Consider the following 23,803-nt stretch of genomic DNA (forward strand, 5'->3'; position numbering starts at 1 on the left):
CGAGTCATCCAGGTACCTCAACAACAAAAATTATTTGTCTTCCGATGTACCTGGAACCTCTGAACAAGCACAGATGACACTGGCCAGAAGAGTTCCATCAGCTTGCCCTTCCTTAGTGAGCTTCCTGGCCTAGCCAAATTCAATTTGTGCCAAGTATAATTTTTTTTTTTAACGAATGCAAGCTTTTTAATTCCACATTCTTGTTAGAGATCATTCCTCTTCCTCATCCAAACATTAAAGGTGAACCGATTCTTTGCTCATGCTTAATACCAGTCACTGTCTAGAAGCATAACATATTATCTGTAGCAGTATTTCCTAATGTATGTTGCCATGTGCAATTCCTCTCCTGAAATAGCTGATGCGGTATTGGCTTGTGTCTTGCATTAACCTTTACACTGTGTGCTATGTAGCATTTAACTTTTCTTAATGTTCTTGGCTTTCAGTGCTTGGAAGGTAGAGTGGCTTTTTTCTTGAATGAAAGCTTTCTCATTCCCATATTTAATTTCTAGTCTCATTCAGGATTGCTGTTCTTGCTCGACAGCCTGTGTTTTTGCGCAAACTACATTGAAGAGATTGATTGCAGAATCTGGTTTCGCTGCTGTCTGACTTGGTACTTTCACCGTGTTACGTTTCTCGTATGTGGGAGCCTGGTCAGCTGCATTGGGAAACAGTCTCTCAAGGCAAGCACCTGCTTCTACAGTCCGCACAGTGACATAGACTGCGAATTTACACACAACGTGGTTGGTGCTCCCCGTTTCGTCCTTGCCTGCTGCTGCTGTGTGCAAATTTTGCTTGTGGCCTTCCTCGGCCATGATTTGGCATCAACGGAGACTCTCGTACATGATTACATGGTTCTAAGTGCATGAAGTTGATATCCACATGTGTGGAAAGGCCACCAAAAGTGGCTGCAAAATGGTGATGCCCACAAAACCGACCATGCCCATATTTAGAGCATGTGGGGCACCAAGTGTGAGTTACCGTATTTACATGATTGTAAGTCGACTTCCTTTTTTAAAATTTGAAAGTCTGAAGTTGGGGGGTCGACTTACAATCGAAACCAAACATGGCCCCGCCAAAAAAAGCGATACCAACGGGAGCTACAACGTAGTTACAATTTTATGTTTGCTCTAGGGCCCTACCTGTATCTTTTCGCTATCCCACGTGTTTGTTCGCTTTTCGGAAGGGTTTTTCAACATTTTTTAAAGTCTTACAGTGCATGCAACACTCATGAGGGAGGGTGTCGATAGTTGATGGAAGCGCCGCTGTTCCCATTTGCGACGGCACCCTCAGAACGGCGGCGCTTCCGGGGAGTATCGATAGTTCATGGAAGAGCAGGCACCGCTCGCGGGTTTCTCTTTCTCTGTTTAAAGGCATTGGTATTGGTTTGACCAACTTTTTGACGTGTTCCACTTGACTGCCGGCTACGTGCTACTTCTATGCTTCCCCAGTCGTCATGAGTGCTCCAGGCCCACTAATCGTTCGGCACTCGTTCACAGCAGCGTACGAGAGGGCTGCCATCCTTTACGCCGAAGAAACAAATCACTGCGCAGCGGGCTGCAATTTCGATGTTTCTAAACGGGTGGTGCGAGAGTGGCGACTGCAGCAAAGCAAAATTTTCACCCTGTGACGGCAAGTGAGAAATTTCCCACGTGCCGAAGTCTGGACGCTTTCCGGAGCTGTAGGCTAAGCGTGCAGCGTACGTGGCTGAAATGCGTGATTGGTCCCTGCCATTGAAGTGTGACGTGGTCATGAAACAAGCCCGGACCTTCGCCTTAATTTTAAGGTTCTGCTCCGCCGTGAGTACAACGAGTGGCTGGCGGCAGAAGACTGCGAAATTACGCCAACCGGACCTGTCGAAAGAGCCTCCCTGACGGCTACGTGTGGTTTGGTGCATTTGGCGTGGGCTGCTGTTCTGCAAGATGTCCTGGTGCGATCGTTTGCCAAATTTGAAATTTAGCTGGACCACGACGCGCGTTGGGACCGCAGCAACGATGACGATGGCAGCATTAGTAAAGACGAGTAGTCCAGTGACCATGTCAGCTACTAATAAATTTTCGTTATGGAATGCGCCCTCGGGTATGCTCTCCTATTTTCTTTTTTTTTTTCCGGTCAAGCGATATTGGGGGGTCGACTTACATTCGAGTCGACTTACAATCGTGTAAATACGGTACACATTAGCGGCATGCAAAAGAACAAAAACGTGCAGGTTGGAAAGAAGGCAACGCTAGAATGCCGGGTAGTTCATGTCGCTGTGTTGGCTATGGCAGCAGGTGCCTGCTTCACCCGATTGATTCGCAGTGCAAGTTATGGAGACTGTCAATGCAAACAGGTGGGGCACTGTCCAATCTACTTGCTCTTCTGGTTGCCACTTGTTACTAGACTGCCATGTGCGATGTAGGCAAGCACGGTGCCTGAAGTCGGATAGCTGAATGTGCTGTAAGTGACCTGCAGTGCATGAATGCCCCCTGTTGTCACGTGGATCTTAGCCAACGTACAGTGTATTGTCTGAACCTTATGTGGTGATTGAATGCCGAGTCTCATTTAATAATGGTCGCCATGTTACGTTTCTTGGATATGGTGACCTGGTCAGCTGCATGGGTAACAGTCTCTCGAGGTAACCATCTGCTCCTGCAGTCCACACAACGAAAAAGACTCCCAATTTACACGCACCGGAATCGGTGCTCTCCCTGTTCGACCTTTCCTGCCACAGCCGCGGGCAAATAATGCTTGTGGGCCTTCATCGGCAGTGATGTGGTGTGAACAGAGACCAGCAGGCGTGATTACATGGTCCGAAGTGTATGAAGTTGATAGTCACATGGGTGGAAAGATCTGCAAAAGTGGATGCAAAATGGTGATACCCATACAGTCAACGACTGAATTTTCGGACACCCAAACTTTCAGACATGCCTGATATTTCGGACGTCTTCGCGGCACTGCCACAAGCCCCTTAGAATCAATGTATAAGGACATCTGAAGTTTCGGACGCTCAAACCTCCCACCGTCCAATTTTCTGGACTATTTGACTCCACGGAAGGTCCTTTGGCTCCTTGCGCAGGGCCCTTGCGAAGGAAATCGACTTGCAGCCGAAGCATATCACCGCTTTGAACCACAACTAGCCGAATCTAGCCGTCACACACCGATTTGGTCTGGCCACACTGGCTATGTTCATCGCCGCACTTTTGCCTCCGGCAGAGTTTCCAGAGCGGCGCCATTTCATTTGTTTGTGCAGGCATGTGCAGGCCACACGTTTTGGTTAGCGTGGTGTGTGGTTGTGCTGTTGTGTCAAGTGTGCTCTGCGACGCTAGGCCTAGGTGCTTCGACGCTCGTCAGCGAACTCCACTATTCGCAACTTAAGGATTTCGCTTGCCTTCGACGGCCCCCACTCCGTCTTCGTCGTCCTCGCCAATGGCATCGAAGTGCGGAAAGTAGTATCGTCGGTTAGTACCGCCGCAGAACTGACTGACGAGGAAATAGTCCGTCAGGCTGTGGGGGCATCAGAAGACTCCGATGTACAAAATGAGGAGCCAATGCCTGCGCCGCCTACAAGCGCAGAGTTGACGCGAGCACTGTTGACTCTTTCATCGGTGTACAGTGCTGACATGACCCTTGCTCAGATCGAGGCGAACATGATCGCATACAACTGGAACGCCGTCCAAACAACAATCAACAAGTTCTTCAAGCCACTGCAGCAATAATACCGGCTGCCCAACGATGCATTTGTACATAATAAACCGGCAGTAGGCTGCATACAGAGTTTTTGAACGCTTCTTTTTATAGCCACTTCACTGATGCTTTGGCAGGGTTTCGGAAGACTGGTACTTTGCCCTTTACCTCTAGACCCGAGAAAAAAGGAAAGAAGGTGCATTTTTTTGCATGCATTCATTTTTTTGGACTGCCCGAATTTTCGGACGTTTTTACGTTCCCTAGAGGGTCCAAAAAATCGGTCGTTGACTGTATTAAGAATGTGGGGCACTAAGTATGAGTTACACATTAGTGGCCCCCGAAAGAACAGAAAGAAATGTGCAGGTTAGGAAGGAGCAGCGGTGGCGTAGAGGTAGAACACCCACCTCGCGTGCAAGAGGTCCGTGGTTCGAATCCCGGTGCCGGCAATTTTCCACCGGATTAAAAAAAAAATTTTTTTAAATCCGCGTGTTGATAAAATTGCACAAACAGGCCTGGAGTGTGGCCTGATCCCGGTGACCAGAACCGGTAACGCACCCCCTCACCAGAGCAGGATTGGCCACCCTGGTGCAGTACTTCGCCACAACCTCCTATATGAACACAACAATCAAACCCCGGCCCTCAGTCCCCAGCAGCTGCGAAGCAACTGACCACGGCGGCGGTCAGACCTGCAACGCAGCAGAGGGTGCTAAGAATCACTGGCTCCGGACAGACCGCCAATGGAATATGAACCTGGCAACGTTTAACGCTGGAACGTTATCTAGTGAGGTGAGTCTAGCAGTGCTATTGGAGGAATTAGAGGGCACTAAATGGGATATAATAGGGCTCAGTGAAGTTAGGAGGCCAAAAGAAGCATACACAGTGCTAAAAAGCGGGCACGTCCTGTGCTACAGGGGCTTAGCGGAGAGAAGAGAACTAGGAGTCGGATTCCTGATTAATAAGAATATAGCTGGTAACATACAGGAATTCTATAGCATTGTCAGGAGTGACAAGCGTGGACAAGGAAAGAAGACGAGGAAGAAAGAGCGGAGCGAGCGCGTGGAGCCGCCATCTTGGAGAAGGGGCACGCGCTGCGAAGGACGTGGGGACCGGGCGCAGCGTTCCAAGAAAAGACGGCCGGAGATCGCCTGTCTGGGTCCTGCCCCAGATCTTAGGCGGCACATCGACGTCCCGCCCGAGTACCAGGCTCGGCGAGCAGATGTCCGACGTCCCTGGAACCACCGCTGGCCCGGACCTACCTGCTAGGACACGTCAGCGTTGCTGCCGCTGAACGTAGACGCGCGGAGGCTGGCTACAGCCAGTCACCATCCCGTCCGGAGAAACAAGCTGGGCCGGCGCGCACCGGGAGCGCCAGCCGGCACGAGCCCCGCTCTGCCGGAGCGCGACAGCGCCTCAGGGACCGTGCCGTCGTCACGTCGGCTGGGGCATCGGTGACGCCGGACACTAACAACGACTGACGACGACCAGATCGCATCGATGGACACAGACCGGGGGACACCGATACTCGCGCCGAACAGTACCGGTACCGTAAGCGCTCCTACTACAGTGAATAGACAATCACCGCACAGACATTTGTAAACGCGGTAGTGTGCGCGGTAAGCTTAGTAAGGAAGGACGCATGCCGTGTGCGATAAGTCGAATGTTACCGTGTTTTCCTGTTCTTAAGAGTCCATTTTGAATGAATGTTGTGTGTGCTGCACCTTGCGTTCGTGTGTTCCTTCCGCTCGCTCAAGCAAGCGTACCAGGCGTTAACTTCCTCGTGACAAGCATTAACGAGAGGGTGGCAAGTCTTGTTGTGAAACTTAATAAGAGGTACAAAATGAAGATTGTACAAGTCTATGCCCCTACATCCAGTCATGATGACCAGGAAGTCGAAAGCTTCTATGAAGACGTGGAATCGGCGATGGGTAGAGTGAAAACTAAATATACTAATGGGCGACTTTAATGCCAAGGTAGGCAAGAAGCAGGCTGGAGACAAGGCAGTGGGGGATTATGGCATAGGCGCTAGGAATAGCAGGGGAGAGTTATTAGTAGAGTTTGCGGAACAGAATAATATGAGGATAATGAATACCTTCTTCCGCAAGCGGGATAGCCGAAAGTGGACGTGGAGGAGCCCAAACGGCGAGACTAGAAATGAAATAGACCTCATACTCTGCGCTAACCCTGGCATCATACAAGATGTGGACGCGCTTGGCAAAGTGCGCTGCAATGACCACATGATGGTAAGAACTCGAATTAGCCTAGTCCTGAGGAGGGAACAGAAGAAACTAGTACATAAAAAGCCGATTAATGAGTTGGCGGTAAGAGGGAAAATAGAAGAATTCCAGATCAAGCTACAGAACAGGTATTCAGCTTTAACTCAGGAAGAGGACCTTAGTGTTGAAACAATGAACGACAATCTTGTGGGCATCATTAAGGAGTGTGCAATGGAAGTCGGTGGTAACTCCATTAGGCAGGGTACCAGCAAACTATCGCAGGAGACGAAAGATCTGATCAAGAAACGCCAATGTATGAAAGCCTCTAACCCTACAGCTAGAATAGAACTGGCAGAACTTTCGAAGTTAATCAACAAGCGTAAGACAGCTGACATAAGGAAGTATAATATGGATAGAATTGAACATGCTCTCAGGAACGGAGGAAGCCTAAAAACAGTGAAGAAACTAGGAATCGGCAAGAATCAGATGTATGCGTTAAGAGACAAAGCCGGCAATATCGTTACTAATATGGATGAGATAGTTCAAGTGGCTGAGGAGTTCTATAGAGATTTATACAGTACCAGTGGCACCCACAACGATAATGGAAGAAAAAATAGTATAGATGAATTCGAAGTCCCAAAGGTAACGCCGGAAGAAGTAAAGAAAGATTTGGGAGATATGCAAAGGGGGAAGGCAGCTGGGGAGGATCAGGTAAAAGCAGATTTGTTGAAGGATGGTGGACAGATTGTTCTAGAGAAACTGGCCACCCTGTATAAGCAATGCCTCATGACCTCGAGCGTATCGGAATCTTGGAAAAACGCTAACATAATACTAACTCATAAGAAAGGATACGCCAAAGACTTGAAAAATTATAGACCGATCAGCTTACTGTCCGTTGCCTACAAACTATTTACTAAGGTAATCGCAAATAGAATCAGGAACACCTTAGACTTCTGTCAAGCAAAGGACCAGGCAGGATTCCGTAAAGGCTACTCAACAATAGATCATATTCACACTATAAATCAGGTAATAGAGAAATGTGCGGAATATAACCAACCCTTATATATAGCTTTCATTGATTACGAGAAAGCGTTTGATTCTGTCGAAACCTCAGCAGTCATGGAGGCATTCCGGAATCAGGGTGTAGACGAGCCGTATGTAAAAATACTGAAAGATATCTATAGCGGCTCCACAGCCACCATAGTCCTCCATAAAGCAAGCAACAAAATCCCAATAAAGAAAGGCGTCAGGCAGGGAGATACGATCTCTCTAATGCTATTCACAGCATGTTTACAGGAGGTATTCAGAGACCTGGATTGGGAAGAATTGGGGATAAAAGTTAATGGAGAGTACCTTAGTAACTTGCGATTCGCTGATGATATTGCCTTGCTTAGTAACTCAGGGGACCAATTGCAATGCATGCTCACTGACCTGGAGAGGAAAAGCAGAAGAGTGGGTCTAAAAATTAATCTGCAGAAAACTAAAGTAATGTTTAACAGTCTGGGAAGACAACAGCAATTTACAATAGGCAGCGAGGCACTGGAAGTGGTAAGGGAATACACCTACTTGGGGCAGGTAGTGACGGCGGATCCGGATCATGAGACGGAAATAATTAGGAGAATAAGAATGGGCTGGGGTGCGTTTGGCAGGCATTCTCAGATCATGAACAGCAGGTTGCCATTATCCCTCAAGAGAAAAGTATATAACAGCTGTGTCTTACCAGTACTCACCTACGAGGCAGAAACCTGGAGGCTTACGAAAAGAGTTCTACTCAAATTGAGGACGACGCAACGAGCTATGGAAAGAAGAATGATAGGTGTAACGTTAAGGGATAAGAAAAGAGCAGATTGGGTGAGGGAACAAACGCGAGTTAATGACATCTTAGTTGAAATCAAGAAAAAGAAATGGGCATGGGCAGCACATGTAATGAGGAGGGAAGATAACCGATGGTCATTAAGGGTTACGGACTGGATTCCAAGGGAAGGGAAGCGTAGCAGGGGGCGGCAGAAAGTTAGGTGGGCGGATGAGATTAAGAAGTTTGCAGGGACGGCGCGGCCACAATTAGTACATGACCGGGGTTGTTGGAAAAATATGGGAGAGGTCTTTGCCCTGCAGTGGGCGTAACCAGGCTGATGATGATGATGATGATGATGAACGCTAAAATGCCGAGTAGTCCATGTCGCAGTGTTGGCTGTGGCAACAGAGGCCTTGCATCACCCGAATGCTTTGCAATGCAAGTTACGGCGACTGTCGATGCAAACAGGTGGGCACTGCCTAATTTTCTTGCACTGCTGATGTCGCTCATTACCAGATCGCCACGTGCGACGACGAAAGTGAGTAGTTTACGAGCTCGCGTTAATGGTTTCAGCGCATCTCAACATGCAAATTTTATTTCTGCTCTTGTACGAGAAGATGTATTGCTTTTCTTCTGCCAATAAAGTCGCACGTCCTGTTCACTCACTTGTGGCTTGCTTGTATGGGTGTCAGTAGAGGCTCTTTAGCCTCCTGGCGATTAAAACGCGGCAGCTGAGGCTTGCCGCAGAGCCATCGAGGCAAGCACAGCGCGTACCCAGCGTATGCCACCGGTAAAAAGTGGCCATATTAGATATTGCACTAAAAAAATTTATTTCCGCTTTCTGTTTAAGTAGTGCCATCTGTCCGGCCTCCCGCTAAGTTACATGCGTTGCCACTTCTTATTTTCGTCCTACTGTGGAAAGTACAGTTTCCCTTCTCTAAAGTTGGTTCTTCATTCTATAGCAGTTGCGAACAGCTTAATCGCTCACGTTCATGTTTGTTGGTTGTGTCGAAGTCGTTCCTGGCCACGCGGTTTCTCAACTTCGCTTGACTTGCGACCGAAACGGAAGATGGCTGATCCGCACAATGACCATCGGCAATGCACGCCGTTACCGGTGAAAAGAAAGCGCACGGCTATAGATTTGGAAACTAAGTGCTCCTAACCGATAAGACGATCGTCACAAACTTGCTTGCATTGGATAGTGATGGCGACGGCGGCAGCGATGACGCAGTAGGGCAGGCTGCCTCGACGTTGTCCTCACAGGAGGCTCGGCATGATTCAATCCCTCCGGGACTTCGTTTTTGCGAAGAACCTTCCGTTGTACTAGATGGAGCGCTTGGATGCCTGGGAGAAGGATGTTGGCAAGCTTCGCATAAAGCATGCATGGCTGATGGAGATAGGCTTTTCTCATGCAAGCCAGTGAGAAGTACATGCCTAGATACTTGTGGTGATATCTCTCCAGCGGTTCTTCTGGATTTCTCAAGCTGACAGGCTGCCGGGGCAGCCTTCTCGCAATATTTAAAAGGCCCCTTCCAGGGCGATCGAAATGATGCCTCGGTGGTGCTCGCATATCGCTTGCCACCCATGACACCTCTTTGTAGTCGTTATAGCAGTGCCATTCTTTAAGGCCAACAGCCGCGGCTTGTTACACACGATCGGATCGCCCAGGAACCAGTTAAACGAGTGAACACAATCAGCAGCCGGGCGGAGGAAGGTGGTGGGGAGGGGCACTGGCTTCCCTGCCAATACAGTTTTTTTTATATTACCTCTGCCATCCCCCTATTTTGATTTTTTCATGCAACCTGGTTATAACAATGGAATTTTCGCAGCACTTTAATATTCTTATAAGTAGGTCACTGTATCACCGAATTTAATCAAATGGTGAATGTTCAAATAATTCGATTTGCGAATCCAATATCTACTATTCGATCTCTCATATAATCAATATATTCGGCGCAGAGACCCACGCTGTGTCACGTGCACTGCAGAGTTCGTCGTGCTCGATGCTGGCCAAGCGAGCGTTTCACTTCGTTGCGATGCAAAAGGACCACCGATTGCGCTGTGACCATGAAGATGGTTTAATTTTTCTTTGACAGGTAGCAAATCACGTCAAATCTGACAATGAAACAAAGTAGACAGCGCCGGCTCTTTACTGTTGGTGCTGGCAACACGAGTCACGCGATGCGCGATCCTTTTCTCTGTCACACAGATCAGCCTCATGATAACACACCTGCCATGAAATTGAAATAGCCCTTCCGCATTTTGTAGAAAAACTGGAAACCAATACTTTCTATGCATTAAATAAGTGATTGTTAAAAAACAAAGGTCCACTATTAGCTTCCCTAATTTCAGAGGTAAAAAAGCACTTGATTCTATTCAACAGAAATTCTATTGACGTAGTACTTCTGCAGAAACTCGCAAGGTGGAGAGAAGTAATGAATAAAGGGAAAATCAGACATCCACCCCTTCGTAGCAATTGCTACAAAGGAAACCCATACGGGTTCCTCGAAAGCAAAGCCTTATAGTTGAAGAAAAATTCGTCCTGGTCCGGGACGAATTTTTCTTCAACTATGAGGCTTTTCTTTCGAGGAACCCGTATGGGTTTTTTTTGTAGCAATTGCTACGAAACGGTGGATGTCTGATTTTCCCTTTATTCAGAAATTCTATTGATAAAAAAAATATTTTTCAGACCTTCATATACTAGAACTGAGCTGTAATCGGTACAGGCATATAATTTGATGTTCCCTTTAATAAGAGTACAGTAAAACCTCGTTAAACCGTACCTGCTTAAACAGTAGTTTCGGTTTAAAAGTAGTAAAGTCAATTCCCCGACTCAGCGGCCATAGAGCATAATGTATTTTGTATCCGCATAAACCGTACCAGCTTATTGCGTACGCATCGGTTAAAACGTAGCATTTCCACTTTTCGTCGCGCAAACACGGCGGTGCGTCGTCTCCATCGGGCGGCCCAGCAGAACAACAAGCCTCAGAGATCTGTACAATGGCCTCCAAGCACCCTGTGCATTTGCACGTGAAGCCGCATCAACATCAACATCATTTCGACGCCGCATGGACGCCGTGCCAGTGAGCGTTGAGGCGTCGTGCCAGCGAGGACTCGCGTCATGCCGAAGCTAAGATAAAAAAAGACGCCGGGTGCTCAGCATAAAAGAAAAATTAGACATCGTCCGTGCTACCGAACGTGAAACAAAGAAGTCGGCGCTGGCCCGCGACATGGATCTGCTGTTGACTACAGTGTGTGGCATTTGGAATGCGAAGTTGCTCGGCAGCGCTGCTGCGACCGCGAAGAGATGTCGGCGACGAGGTTCGACTTTTCACCTTCGTTGCCGCTGTTGTTGCCGAAGTGTCAACTAGCGACAGTGATGAGGACGACACGGAAAGCGACAGCACGGGCTATTCAGGCCCGACAGTGGCAGAAGCTGCGCGTTACGTCAGCCTCATGAATGCGATCGTCGCAAGGAGAACAGGGGCGCCATAACGTAACTATTACAAACGAAAAGTTTTCCGAACTCCGGCACCCGGCAATGAAAAAGGCGCCCCGGGACTTATGCAGCACTACTGCACGCGTGCATGGAGAATACGTAACGCCAACGAGGAATCTGCCGTGCGAGTGTTTGCCGAGAGGAGAGGGGCTGGCTGAGAAGCTGGCACGCAGCTTCAGTAAGTTTGAGGCCGCTGTTGTCGTGCTAGGCCGCCGCGACATTAAACGAAAATAACACTTACGTCCCGCGAAGTGAATAAATACTGCATGTTTTTCCCCTTTCATCGCACTCTCTCCGAGTTCCGTTTTCGACAGGTAAGTGGGCGATCTCATGCTATTTCGCTTAAACAGTACTGCCGTTTAGTACGTACTTTTTCCGAGCTCCGGTCGATTACGGTTTAACGAGGTTTCACTGTATACCATACTGTATGTCTTAATTTCTGTCTACCTACATTACTGACAGCTTGCTAGATTCTTATTATGCAAAGCTAGGAGACTCCCAAGCATGTGCAGCCCCATATTTTCTTGCCCAAAATGGTAAGCATTACGTTTTGTTAAAAATTTCTGACATTTGATTCAATATTCTGATTTCCTCTTTTATTCAAATTGATATTCGATTCGGACACTACAAGTTATAAGCAATCTATGCTCTAATACAAGAGCTTAATCCCTGACACATAATGTTGTGTTTTAATGTGAAAGCATTATATGCCCCCTGTAGGAGTTGAGGAGGACGTCGGGATGAAACACTTGGGAGGTTTATTTACATTATGTACAGTGAGAGTCAATTAACAGTCGTAGAGTCATTACGGGCCGGCAGCAACTCGGACGCTGCAACCCATCACATGAAGTTTGAGAGAGATCGATCAAGGAATGCTCTAGGAATGCTCTAGAATGCTCTTCTGCTGCTCCCGCTCTGCGTCTTTTAAGCCCTTCGGTGTCTCGGCTTAAAACGACGTTCGGCCACTGGGCGAGCCCGCTCAGATGACGCCATTTTCGGCCAATGGTAGGCGCCCGTGCGACGGTGTCATACCCGGCGAAGAGAGTCGCCGCTTGGTCCCCCTGCGGTCTTGCCTCGCTGACTTACGCGTCGTCACAATAGCCAGGTGAGGCGACGGCGGACCAAGGCGGGCAGAATTTCACGCTGCCTTACTTCTCCCTGAGGTCTTGCCTCGCTGGCTTGCAACGCGTCGGCACAATGGGCGTATGGGGGCTACGCTGCCAGGCCTTCCCGGTACACATCACAGCCGTCTTGCTTTGGGACCCACTTTACTTGCAACAGTGCCGGGCTATCCCTTCGCTTTCTGGAAGAGTCAAGCATTGAATAGCTCCACCGGCGGGGTACGAAGTGGGGGCCTTCAACTTGTTTGCACGTGCGCGCCTCTGGAATGTGGCATCCGTACTTCTGCGCTTCTCAATTAACTGTGGTGCGATTCGATGTGGTCTGGTGAAGTCGAAGGGGGCTCAGAAAAAGGTCCCGTATCTAACACCCCTTATGTGAATATCCGTTATAGTCGGTGTGACCAACCTATGCTACCAAAAATGGCCGATGACACGAAGAGTAAAAACCTGTCAATAAATGATAGGACTGAGGTCAAATTTCTCAGGGCGGTTCCTGTAAACAAAGTAAATTAATGGCTCTGAAAAGAAACTTTGGTACATTTCAGTCTGGGTGGGAATCGAACCAGGGCATCCGGGATACGAGGCAAACACGCTTCCCCAGTGCCGCGGCAGCTCCAGGGCTCGGGCTGACTAAATGTGTGCCTAGCGCGTGCATCATTGAGCCCGTGACAGCTCAGCCAATGGGAAGGAGGTGGCACCACATCACGTATGTACAAAATGAGCACATTTATGACGTTACGAAGTCTACAAACAGTATAATGCTTTTGCATTCCTACACGTATGCAGTCTCAAGTGTCTCTGCCAAAATTTTTTCATCCTGCAGTATGTAGTCAAGTTGTCTATGCTATTTTTGTTAAATATGTCGATGATGAGATTGTTTTGCACGTGCTTCTCGGTGTACTGGAAAGTATGCATTATGCAAGTTTGAAATGGGTCTGCCACCTTAAGTAGCTATGAGAGAACAGCGGCACAAGAAGAGTGAACATATAGTAGAATCCACAAAACAAAGCCTCGTGAGACTAGAGAAATATTGAATACAAGTTTCATTCAATGAAAGAGGTTGTAGCGATGTATGTCATACACCCTCTTACCACAGTCATCAGAAATGTTAGGCATCAAAGAGCGAATACAGCAGCACTTAGGGCTCTGAAAGGACCACCTAAAATTGCAAACCGGAAGTTCGAAACAACAGATTCGCAAGAAAGTGACTTTACGCCCCAAGTAAAGAAGGAAAAAAAAAAGAGCTCAGTCAATACATCCTTGCACACATATATGTTTGCATTCAGACCTGGTCAGTCTGTACCTTGACCAATGTCATGCTATCACTACAATAGACAAAAGTATGGTCAATGCATGAAACAAATCTCCACCACTGTCAACTTGAACAGAGGTAGTCAAACGAGAGTGGATTTCTGTGCAACATTCCAGTCCTCCTGTAGCTACATAGCCGCGCAAGTCAGCGCACACATTGAGGGTGGAGTTCATAACACTTTCAAGCTGCTTGGCAATTCTGAGCAAAATAATTCAGAACAGCAGCCAAGAAAATTGCATTAGACTATGGCGCTATTTGACATGTAAAGAAGAACGCTGGACGCATGGCACACAGACAACAAACTGTAAATGCAGCTTTGACAAATTAGCAGCATGGCTTATCCCACGGTTTGGGCACTGTATGTACTACTGGACTGACTGGGCTTCACTGCTTTCCATTTTAAGAAGACACCAAATTTATCAAAATTAGAACATAGCTGATTCTCCTTGACACAGTCACACGTTAAGGCATCCCAAATACTCAAGCATGTTTGTATTGTCGTCGACAACTTCACATACCATTAATTAACTATGTGTAAATTCTTGTTTGCTTGAGTTCTTATCCTTTTTCCATAGAAGGCAGGTGTTGAAACAAGTGCAGATCATGGTTCTTCCTAAAAAACATCCTTTAGTATGTGCACTGCAAATTTTCTTTTTTGAAGGGTCGCAACATCAGTGGTTCCATTTACAGAGAGACGTGAAGCTTCCAATTACGATTAATTAATCTTTTCTTGAATTGTACACATAAACAAGCAACGAATTTAGAAGCTGTTGTTCTGTTTATGTGGTAATCTCGTTAAAGCTATTTCCATTTACTGAGGCTCTGCTGTACTGCACATTCAGATTAAAGGACATGCACTCAAATTGTGGTGCTTTGTTTATGGTATTTGATACATGCTAGTTTTTTTTTTATCGTCGGGTAGCAGCAGCACTGTCCATTTCTTTGTTGCCATTTTTTCCCTTACCAAATCTCTGTTCTTAATAATGAATGCACTAATGCTCAACCATGCTTTTGGCTTCAATGTCCAGAGCTTCCCCCCCCCAAAAAATGCTCACAGCCAGTCTCGTCCTATGCTGTGCTGGAAGCTTCCTTCGAAGGAGCTTCAATTCAGAGAATAATGAGCAGCCTTACAAGTTGCTTGAAAGTCAAACTGACCATTTGCGAGACGCTGAAAGCCCGGACCGCTTGCACTCGTACAGCCACGTCCAGCATCTGGGATGCAATTGTAAAGCCGTGCTTGGTCCCTTCGATACGGGTCAGCTCCACCAGCACGCTCACGTACCTGCACATAAACACTAGTCTCACCTCACCTCCCTGCTGTGCAAGTCCTGTCAACCAACAAAAGTACGGGAGCTGGACATGGCCATCACACAGTATGCCAGGTGCACAAGAAAGACAAGGGCAGAGAACTGGGCACACAAGCTATGCAGAAATCTGCAAGAGGCATCATTATCATCCACCGGAAAGCCGCAAACTACATTTTTTCTTGATACAAACCCACCATGTGTTTCTTTCATAGTACCAAGTTCAATTTACGTGGACTGCATCCCCCTCAAAGATACTTGTTTTACTGAGGGCTAGTAAAAATTCTGAAGGACAGGATTTATTATAGCATATTTTGTTCCTGGACCAGAAAACAAAAATGTTGACAAGAGATCTAGAAGCACTGAGTGGTTGTGTCACAAGGCATGCAAAACATTGGATGCTAAACAAAATTTTATCTGTAATATGCTGACTGTCCTTTTAACCAGTAGTTCTGGCTGCATATAAACAAAGAAGTGAATCCCAGCACAGTTCGAAGGAACATTCACATACAGCTGACAGATTAATTTGACCTTGACGAGGCCAACAAAATTGATCGAATTAACGGGTGGATTGAAATGATTCATTCGGCAGTATTTGCCCTAGTCTAACACATCCTTAAATCAAACACACCCACTTTCTGCATGTCCAAAGCACAAAACTAGTGTTGAAATGACATTACAGCTACTAAACAAAGTATAAATCTAATGCACACTTGATTTTTTAGCAAGAAAAATGGACAAGGGTCTAATATGTGTTGCACAATGTTGGCCGGTTTCCTAAAGAAAGCTTCGCCGCACAGTTTATTACAAGGCAGCTACACTGCCATATATCTGCAATATGCAGTAAAGCATAACACCGCAAAGGCGGTTTTGTTTTCAGGTGCGCGTTGGAATCGGGTAAATACAGTAATCAGACATTGTGAGCTATGGCTATTGCTCGGAGATCCTCCTAGGGCTGGATAAAAATCAGCACTTTTGACGGGAGTTGACCTGTTGAATTGAACTGAATTCTGGTGTTTTACATGACAAAACCTCAATTTGATTATGAGACACACCGTAGCGGGGGACTCTGAATAATTTTGGCCAGCAGGAGATCTTTTAACGTGCCCCCAATGCACGAGGCACAAGCGTTGTTGCATTTCGCCCCCATTGAATTGCGGCCACTGGGGCTGGGATTTGATCCTGTGACCTCGTGTTTAGCACTGCAGCACCATAGTCACTAAGCCACCGCGGTAAATGTGTGGATGGCGAAAAGCGGTCGGCGACGGCCCTAATGAGATGGGATCACCGCAGGGAATAGGCATGTGCACGCTGACTGGCCAAGTCCGAATTATCCACCGAAGGCCAATTTTAGGATAAAAAAAATCCCTATTTAGGCTGATTGAAAAGCATGGGCACCAGCTGAAACTTTCGGTAGGGATCACATTAACCAGACTAGAGTTGAACGGACAGAAGTACGCTGTCCTCCGAAACAAATCTACAGAATGTTTTCGCTTCTGTTCTGCTCCTTGTTTAATTTGATCCGCCAAATAATTCAATCGATTTTGTCAATCCCATTAGGGTTGAATTAATGGAGGTAGACTTTATATTACATTCTCTGTCTATAGTGCTTCTGAGCACGCACTTGTGGGCGAGTTGGTTATACATGATTGTGCCTACGTGGTTGTCCCACATCGCCTTCCTTTGTCCGCTGTTTTATTTGGCGCCTTCGTTGTGATCAAATATAGTGCCGCCTCAGAGATCACCCAAGTGTTATGTGAAATGTGCTGATCTTCCTTGAGACACACCACCCTGAAGCCTGCCACATGTCTCTGGCTTGGCGCAGCTGTTGCAACAGCATGTCGCAACTGAAGCAGCTCCGTCAGTTCACATAACATCTGGTGCACCTTCAACGATACCCATTAACTGTGCCGTCCCTGTCACACTGTTTGCTTTTACCTACACTGGCACGGCTGCTGGTTAAAAAAAAAGGTACGGCCTGCCACGTGCATCAAAAATGCTGTCATCTGCTGCGGCACCACCAGTCGGGGTCTTTCGCGTGGCTCGGCATAGCAAATGCGTCGGTAAAGCTCTTAGGACACCGCTGCTCATGGAAGCCGATGCGTCCCATCCCAGACAGCTAGCGAGGTTCAGCCCAGCCAAGCGGCCACAAATGCAACTACGGCTCTACCGTTCCCGTCCATTGCAGTCCGCACTTTTTTTTTTTTATCCAGAGGCCGTGACAATACAGCCATTTCTTTACCTACACTGGCTACGCGAGTGTAGTCAGTGTAGGAAGTAATTTTTTTTACTTAGTGTAAAAAAATGTAGCTCCGCCCACCTACACGAAACCATATTTTACAGCTGTAGTGTAGCACGAAAACTGCACTTTCTACAGCGCAGTTTCGATGAGTCTAGGCAGCAGGCGACACACAAGCAGGTTGGAGTTTCAAATGCGTGGCGCCATTTTGTCTGTGACTGTCGGCACTGATATTGCAACGATCATAGGTGGAAAGTTTTGATTCAGGGGGGAGGAGGCTTTTGCGACCAGCTTTTCGAACTCCGCCCTCATTATATATATGTATACATATATGTCGTCGTCATCATCATCATCATCATCAGCCTGGTTACGCCCACTGCAGGGCAAAAGCCTCTCCCATACTTCTCCAACTACCCCGGTCAAGTACTAATTGTGGCCATGTCGCCCCTGCAAACTTCTTAATCTCATCCGCCCACCTAACTTTCTGCCGCCCCCTGCTACGCTTCCCTTCCCTTGGAATCTAGTCCGTAACCTTTAATGAACATCGGTTATCTTCCCTCCTCATTACATATGGCTCGTCTACACCCTGATTCCGTAATGCCTCCACGACTGCTGAGGTTTCGACTGAATCAAATGCTTTCTCGTAATCAATGAAAGCTATATACAAGAGTTGGTTATATTCGGCACATTTCTCTATCACCTGATTGATAGTGTGAATATGGTCTACCGCTGAGTAGCCTTTAACGAATCCTGCCTGGTCCTTTCGTTGAACGAAGTCTAAGATGTTCCTGATTGTATTTGCAATTGCTTTAGTAAATACTTTGAAGGTAACGGACAGTAAGCTGGTCGGTCTATAATTTTTCAAGTCTTTGGCATTCCCTTTCTTATGTATTAGGATTTTGTTAGCGTTCTTCCAAGATTCCGGTGCGCTCGAGGTCATGAGGCATTGCATACACAGGGTGGCCAGTTTTTCTAGAACAATCTGCCCACCATCCTTCAACAAATCTGCTGTTACCTGATCCTCCCCAGCTGCCTTCCCTCTTTGCATAGCTCCCAAGGCTTTATTTACTTCTTCCATTGTTCCTTGTGGGATTTCAAATTCCTCTAGACTATTCTCTCTTCCATTATCGTCGTGGGTGCTACTGGTACTGTATAAATCTCTATAGAACTCCTCAGCCACTTGAACTATCTCATCCATATTAGTAACGATAGTGCCGGCTTTGTCTCCTAAAGGGAAGCTGAAGAGTTTTGCACAAAAAATGAGTGAAGAGCTGTACGTAATGGTTTTCAACCCTCCGAATCCGAATATCGCATCGAAACTGAGCGAAAGAAAGCGCAAACAGATTTTATTTCGACGAAAAGTGCAGCAGCAGACTCGGGCGGCCCATACGCCTCGTTTCCGCCTGTGATTGGTCGGGCGCTTCGCGACGTCAATATTGCTGTTTGTCCGGACCGGCCGCTGCCGCCACAAATGAAGCACGGTGCAAGGTGGTTTGGCACTGTGATTTTGGCAAGATGGTAATGGTAAATTTCGAGAGCTTGCATTTCTCTGAGGAGTTTGGCGTTGCTCCCTACATGTATAGGTAGCCAGCCTCTCCAAGAAGCAAAAGATGCTGGTAGCAAGCAGCACTTTCGACGCGAACGAAAGCGAAGTGTTAGCATCTCCGCGAGTTAGAAATGTTCTTTGGTGAGTATGTTTTTTGCAAAGTTGTATTCAGCGATCCGGTGAGTTTGTTTCCGGGCAAACAACTGTACTGTTATGTTCCTGCATGCCTCCTCGTGGAACGTAAGGAGGGATGCAATCGTCCGCATTTGTGCGCTGCCCCAAGGCTGTCGGTAATCTACACAAACGGTTTACATGCGGGAAAAGTTTTCCAGCTCTTGTAGCTCATGTAGTGGCCTTCATAAGCGCGGCATCCGCACGCTAATTGTAACCGGAGCTGTAAAGGTGGCGAATTCCGTCGGCTGCGTGAGACATCCCGTTTCTCTCTGTGCGCGACGGGGAGCGCTACGTCCTGGCGTGCGCCGGCTTTCAAACACGTGAAAACTTTACGCTTGTACTGCATTATGGTAGCTGGATGTTGGCTGTTTCACAACACACGTGCGAATAGAAAATTAACAGCAGTTTGCAACCAAACCTGCGTTAAGGGTGGGAGATGAGCATGTACCTTCCGTTCAGCATGTTAACACGGAGCTAGCAATAAATCAAAATCCAGGTTTGGACGAGTTCATGTATTCATAAGGTCTTCCAAGACCAGTTACCATCCGCCCGCCCGCACCCGTCCCGCCTTTGTGCGTTTGTTGCCCCGACCTTCTCGCGCTGCCTTTAGAAAGCCTGCTAGCAGAAAGTCGTACTCTCACTCATTCACGCCTTATTGATAAATTCTGGTAGTAATCCTTGCCACGGAAGTGATTAGAGCAGAGCACTGTTGTTCTTGAGCACTTGAAATTCTTTCGATTCACAGCAGCCTCCCACTTATCTGCAAGCTTTTTGTCTTGCGGGGAGTAATGGAACATCAACGTGGCCGCTGGTGTTCATGCAACCGTAGGCTGCACAGAACGCTGGCATGATTGGCCCACCACTTCAATTGATGCTGCGCATGTCAACTACCACTCTACCTACACACAAACAAAGGAATGCAGGCTCTAGCAAGGCAGATCATGACGGCACGCATGCAGAAACAAGCGCGGTCAGGCACGGTCGCGGAGACTGCGAAGGAGCGGAACTCCAGTGCTGACGTCACTACGCCACGGTTTCCGGTCTCCGCTCGCATCATCAGCGTCAGCAGCAGCGTGCGGTGCTCGACGGGGGGCGGAGCGACAGCGCAATTTTAACCGGCGATTACGTCGTTACCAAGTGAAAAATCCCGCCCAAAATTTTACGTGCATGGTTTATAAGGTTCCCGCATCCGTATATGAGCGTCTTATTGAAATCGACAGACTCCTCAGCTTCCCTTTAATGCATACATATAATTCTTACCAATTCCTAGTTTCTTCTTCACTGCTTTTAGGCTTCCTCCGTTCCTGAGAGCATGTTCAATTCTATCCATATTATGCTTTCTTATATCAGCTGTCTTACGCTTGTTTATTAACTTGGAAAGTTCTGCCAGTTTTATTCTAGCTGTAGGGTTAGAGGCTTTCATACATGGGCGTTTCTTCATCAGATCTTTCGTCTCCTGCAATAACTTACTGGTATCTTGTCTAATGGCGTTACTACCGACTTCTATTGCACACTCTTTAATGATGCCCATAAGATTGTCGTTCATTGCTTCAACACTAAGGTCCTCTTCCCTGTTCTGTAGCTTGATCCGGAATTCCTCTATTTTCCCTCTTACCGCTAACTCATTGATTGGCTTCTTATGTACCAATTTCTTCCATTCCCTCCTCAAGTCTAGGCTAATTCGAGTTGTTACCATCCTATGGTCACTGCAGCACACCTCACCGAGCATATCCACATCTTGTATGATGCCAGGGCTAGCGCACAGTATAAAGTCTATTTCATTTCTAGTTTCGCCATTTGGGCTCCTCCACGTCCACTTTCGGCTATCCCGCTTGCAGAAGAAGGTATTAATTATCCGCATATTATTCTGTTCTGCAAACTACTAATAGCTCTCCCCTGCTATTCCTATAACCTATGCCACATTCCCCTACTGACTTGTGTCCAGCCTGCATCTTGCCTACCCTGGCAGTTAAGTCGCCCATCAGTATAGTGTATTTTGTTTTGACTTTACCTATCGCCGATTCCACGTCTTCATAGAAGCTTTCGACTTTCTGCTCATCATGACTGGATGTAGGGGCGTAGACCTGTGCGACCTACAATTTCCACCTCTTATTAAGTTTCACAACAAGACCTGCCACCCTCTCGTTAATGCTATAGAATTCCTGTATGTTACCAGCTATATCCTCATTAATCAGGAATCCAACTCCTTCTCATCTCAGTTCTCATCTCTCTGCTAAGCCCTGGTACCACAGGACGTGCCTGCTTTTTAGCATTGTACATGCTTCTTTTGTCGTCCTAACTTCACTGAGCCCTATTATATCCCATTCACGGCCCTCTAATTCCTCCAATAGCACTGCTAGACTTGACTCATTAGATAACATTCTAGCGTTGAGCATTGCCAGGTTCCCTGTTCGGACCCAGGTATTCTTAGCGCCCTCTGCTGCGCCACAGGTCTGACCGCCGCCGTGGTCAGTTGCTTAGCAGCAACTGGGGACTGAGGGCCGGGGTTTTATTTTGTTTGATTTGACATATATACAGTAAAACCACGTTAAACCATACCCGCTTAAACAGTAATTAATTAATTAATTTAATCGTGGGGTTTTACGTGCCAAAACCACTATCTGATTATGAGGCACGCCGTAGTGGAGGACTCCGGAAATTTCGACCACCTTGGGTTCTTTAACGTGCACCTAAATCTAAGTACTAAACCGGTGTTTTCGCATTTCGCCCCCATCGAAATGCGGTAGAAGCTGCGCGTTACATCAGCCTCATGAATGCAAACGTCGCAACGAGAACAGCACCCGGCAATGAAAAAGGTGCCCGTGGCGTCTGCAGCACTGCTGTGCGCGTGCATGGAGAATACGTAATGCCAACGAGGAATCTGCCATGCCAGTGTTTGCCGAGAAGAGGGGGCTGGCTGAAAAGCTGGCACACAACTTCAGTAAATTTGAGGCCGCTGTCATCGTGCTAGGCCACCGCGGCATAAAACGAAAATACCATTTTGTCGCGCGAAGTGAATAAACACTGCATGTTTTTTCCCCCTTTCACCGCACTCTCTCTGAGTTCCGTTTTCTACAGGTAAGTGGGCGATCTCATGCAAATTCGGTTAAACAGTACGACCGTTTAGTACGTACTTTTTCTGAGCTCCGGCCAACTACGGTTTAACGAGGTTTCCCTGTGTGTGTGTATATATATGTATATATATATATATATATATATATATATATATATATATATATATATATATATATATATATATATATATATATATATAACCTTTAATTGCAGTTGCACTTGAAGAAACTTCGTGTGACATCAAAGATATGTTCAGTGAAGCAACGGCCTTATACAAGTACTTACAAGACCTCATAATATCTCAAGTTTCCATTTATTTTCTAGGCATTCCTATGCAGCAGAAGCGAAATTTCGTTATATTGAAATCACATACGAACACACTTTGTTATATTGAGGCTATAGATATATTGTATTCTATGGACAAGAAGTTATGGAAAGTTAAATACTCCGTTATATCAAGAATTTCATTATATTGAAGTTTGTTATATAGAAATTTGCCTGTAAATTCAATCAATGGGATAGTGGCGGTGCCGCCAGGCTGTCCGGATAATCAAGCATGCCTAAATCATCGGTGTCCGAATAATCAGTTGTTGACTGTAGTTCCAACCTAAGAACAAGATATGCTCCCAAATGACATCATGGGTGTTGCTGTAAGCAAGACGAGACCATCATCAGAAGGGTGCAATGCATGTAGTAGTAGCGCATGTGTCAATTGTTGCAAGGAGCGTCTCCATCCAGAATGTACGACCCCTTATAGACAAGGATAAACTGCAGCTTGTTGTCAGCCACAACTGCCATTACCGAGTTGTGCATTAGCGATTACAAATTTATGCTTTAGTGATTGCGAATTTGTCACATAAAGAGCTTACTTTTTTTTTTTCAATTTGTCTTCATTGCTTGTCCTACTGCTAGCATTTTGACACAGCTACATGACAATACAGTGGCACAGCAGTTTGGTTAAAACGCACAAGGTGTGGCCTGTTGAGTGTGCTAGTATTAGCGCAAAGTGCCTAGTTCAGCCCATTCCTGCCACGGCATCACCCGTCAGGACAGTAGTTTACCAGATCCCTGTCTCGATATGCTGGTTATCTCCCCTTGCTGATGTTTAGAATCAGTCAAAAATTCGTGGTAGAGCAAGTCGGGATTCTTTCTTGCATTGGATGAACACAACAGCACACAGCAGTCTCTTGGCATTTTCACATATGGCAGCAGGCAGAGAATTCAGCGTAAATGCCACCGTTACAAAGAGCTCATGCACACTGCAGCACATGTTTTTGAACTGGCAGCATGCGCAGTGTTTCGTAGCAATATCCTGACTCTGGTCTAGAGTATTATCAACAACATGGGTGGAACTTTGAATGCAGTGCTTTCACCCGCATCCGTGTACACCTGTCTGCCACGACAGGCAACACCTAGTGCATGTTGGTCAAGCGGCCGTGACAGTTGCTTGATGCACGCCACAGATGCGTGCTGCAATCAGCAGTGCCGCCCATCCTTACCGCAGACCTTACCATTCAAAGTTTGTAATAAATTGGTAGTTGTTTTGTGAGCAGATGTCAATGATCTTGGAGAGCAGCTCATCTCGGTAGCCAGTGCCTTCAGCACGATCCATGTGGACCATGAGCTTTTTCACTATCTCCATCAGGTTCTTCTTTGACACCTGCATAACAGGACAGTAACATTTGAATCGAATGCATTAGAGATACACAAAGCATAGCCATCATGGTAGGCTGGATGATACATCAACTGTCCCAACACCTGCACCGCCGTAAGATGACCCACAAGAAGAGGGGGTCACGAGAAAGCTGTGTTTCCTTCCCTCAACTCCTGGGGATGAAAATGATGGTCGTAACTGTCATATT

General features: G+C 46.8%; 1 protein-coding gene across 5 annotated transcripts in view; it reads right to left on the bottom strand.

Annotated features, from left to right (window-relative positions):
- The window catches only part of g (adaptor-related protein complex 3, delta 1 subunit-like garnet), a 354,723-nt gene that overhangs the window by 217,426 nt on the left and 113,494 nt on the right, over nt 1–23,803 (bottom strand). For all 5 annotated transcript variants that reach the window (XM_070524729.1, XM_065441037.2, XM_065441036.2 and 2 more), the window contains 2 exons: nt 23,453–23,601; nt 14,759–14,885 (listed from right to left, as the gene is read on the bottom strand). In XM_070524729.1, the coding sequence (XP_070380830.1) occupies nt 14,759–14,885; nt 23,453–23,601 (276 nt within the window). The remainder of the gene's footprint in view (nt 1–14,758; nt 14,886–23,452; nt 23,602–23,803) is intronic.

This window comes from Dermacentor albipictus, chromosome 9 (genome assembly GCF_038994185.2).
Source record: "Dermacentor albipictus isolate Rhodes 1998 colony chromosome 9, USDA_Dalb.pri_finalv2, whole genome shotgun sequence".
In the NCBI taxonomy this organism is placed as follows: domain Eukaryota; kingdom Metazoa; phylum Arthropoda; class Arachnida; order Ixodida; family Ixodidae; genus Dermacentor; species Dermacentor albipictus.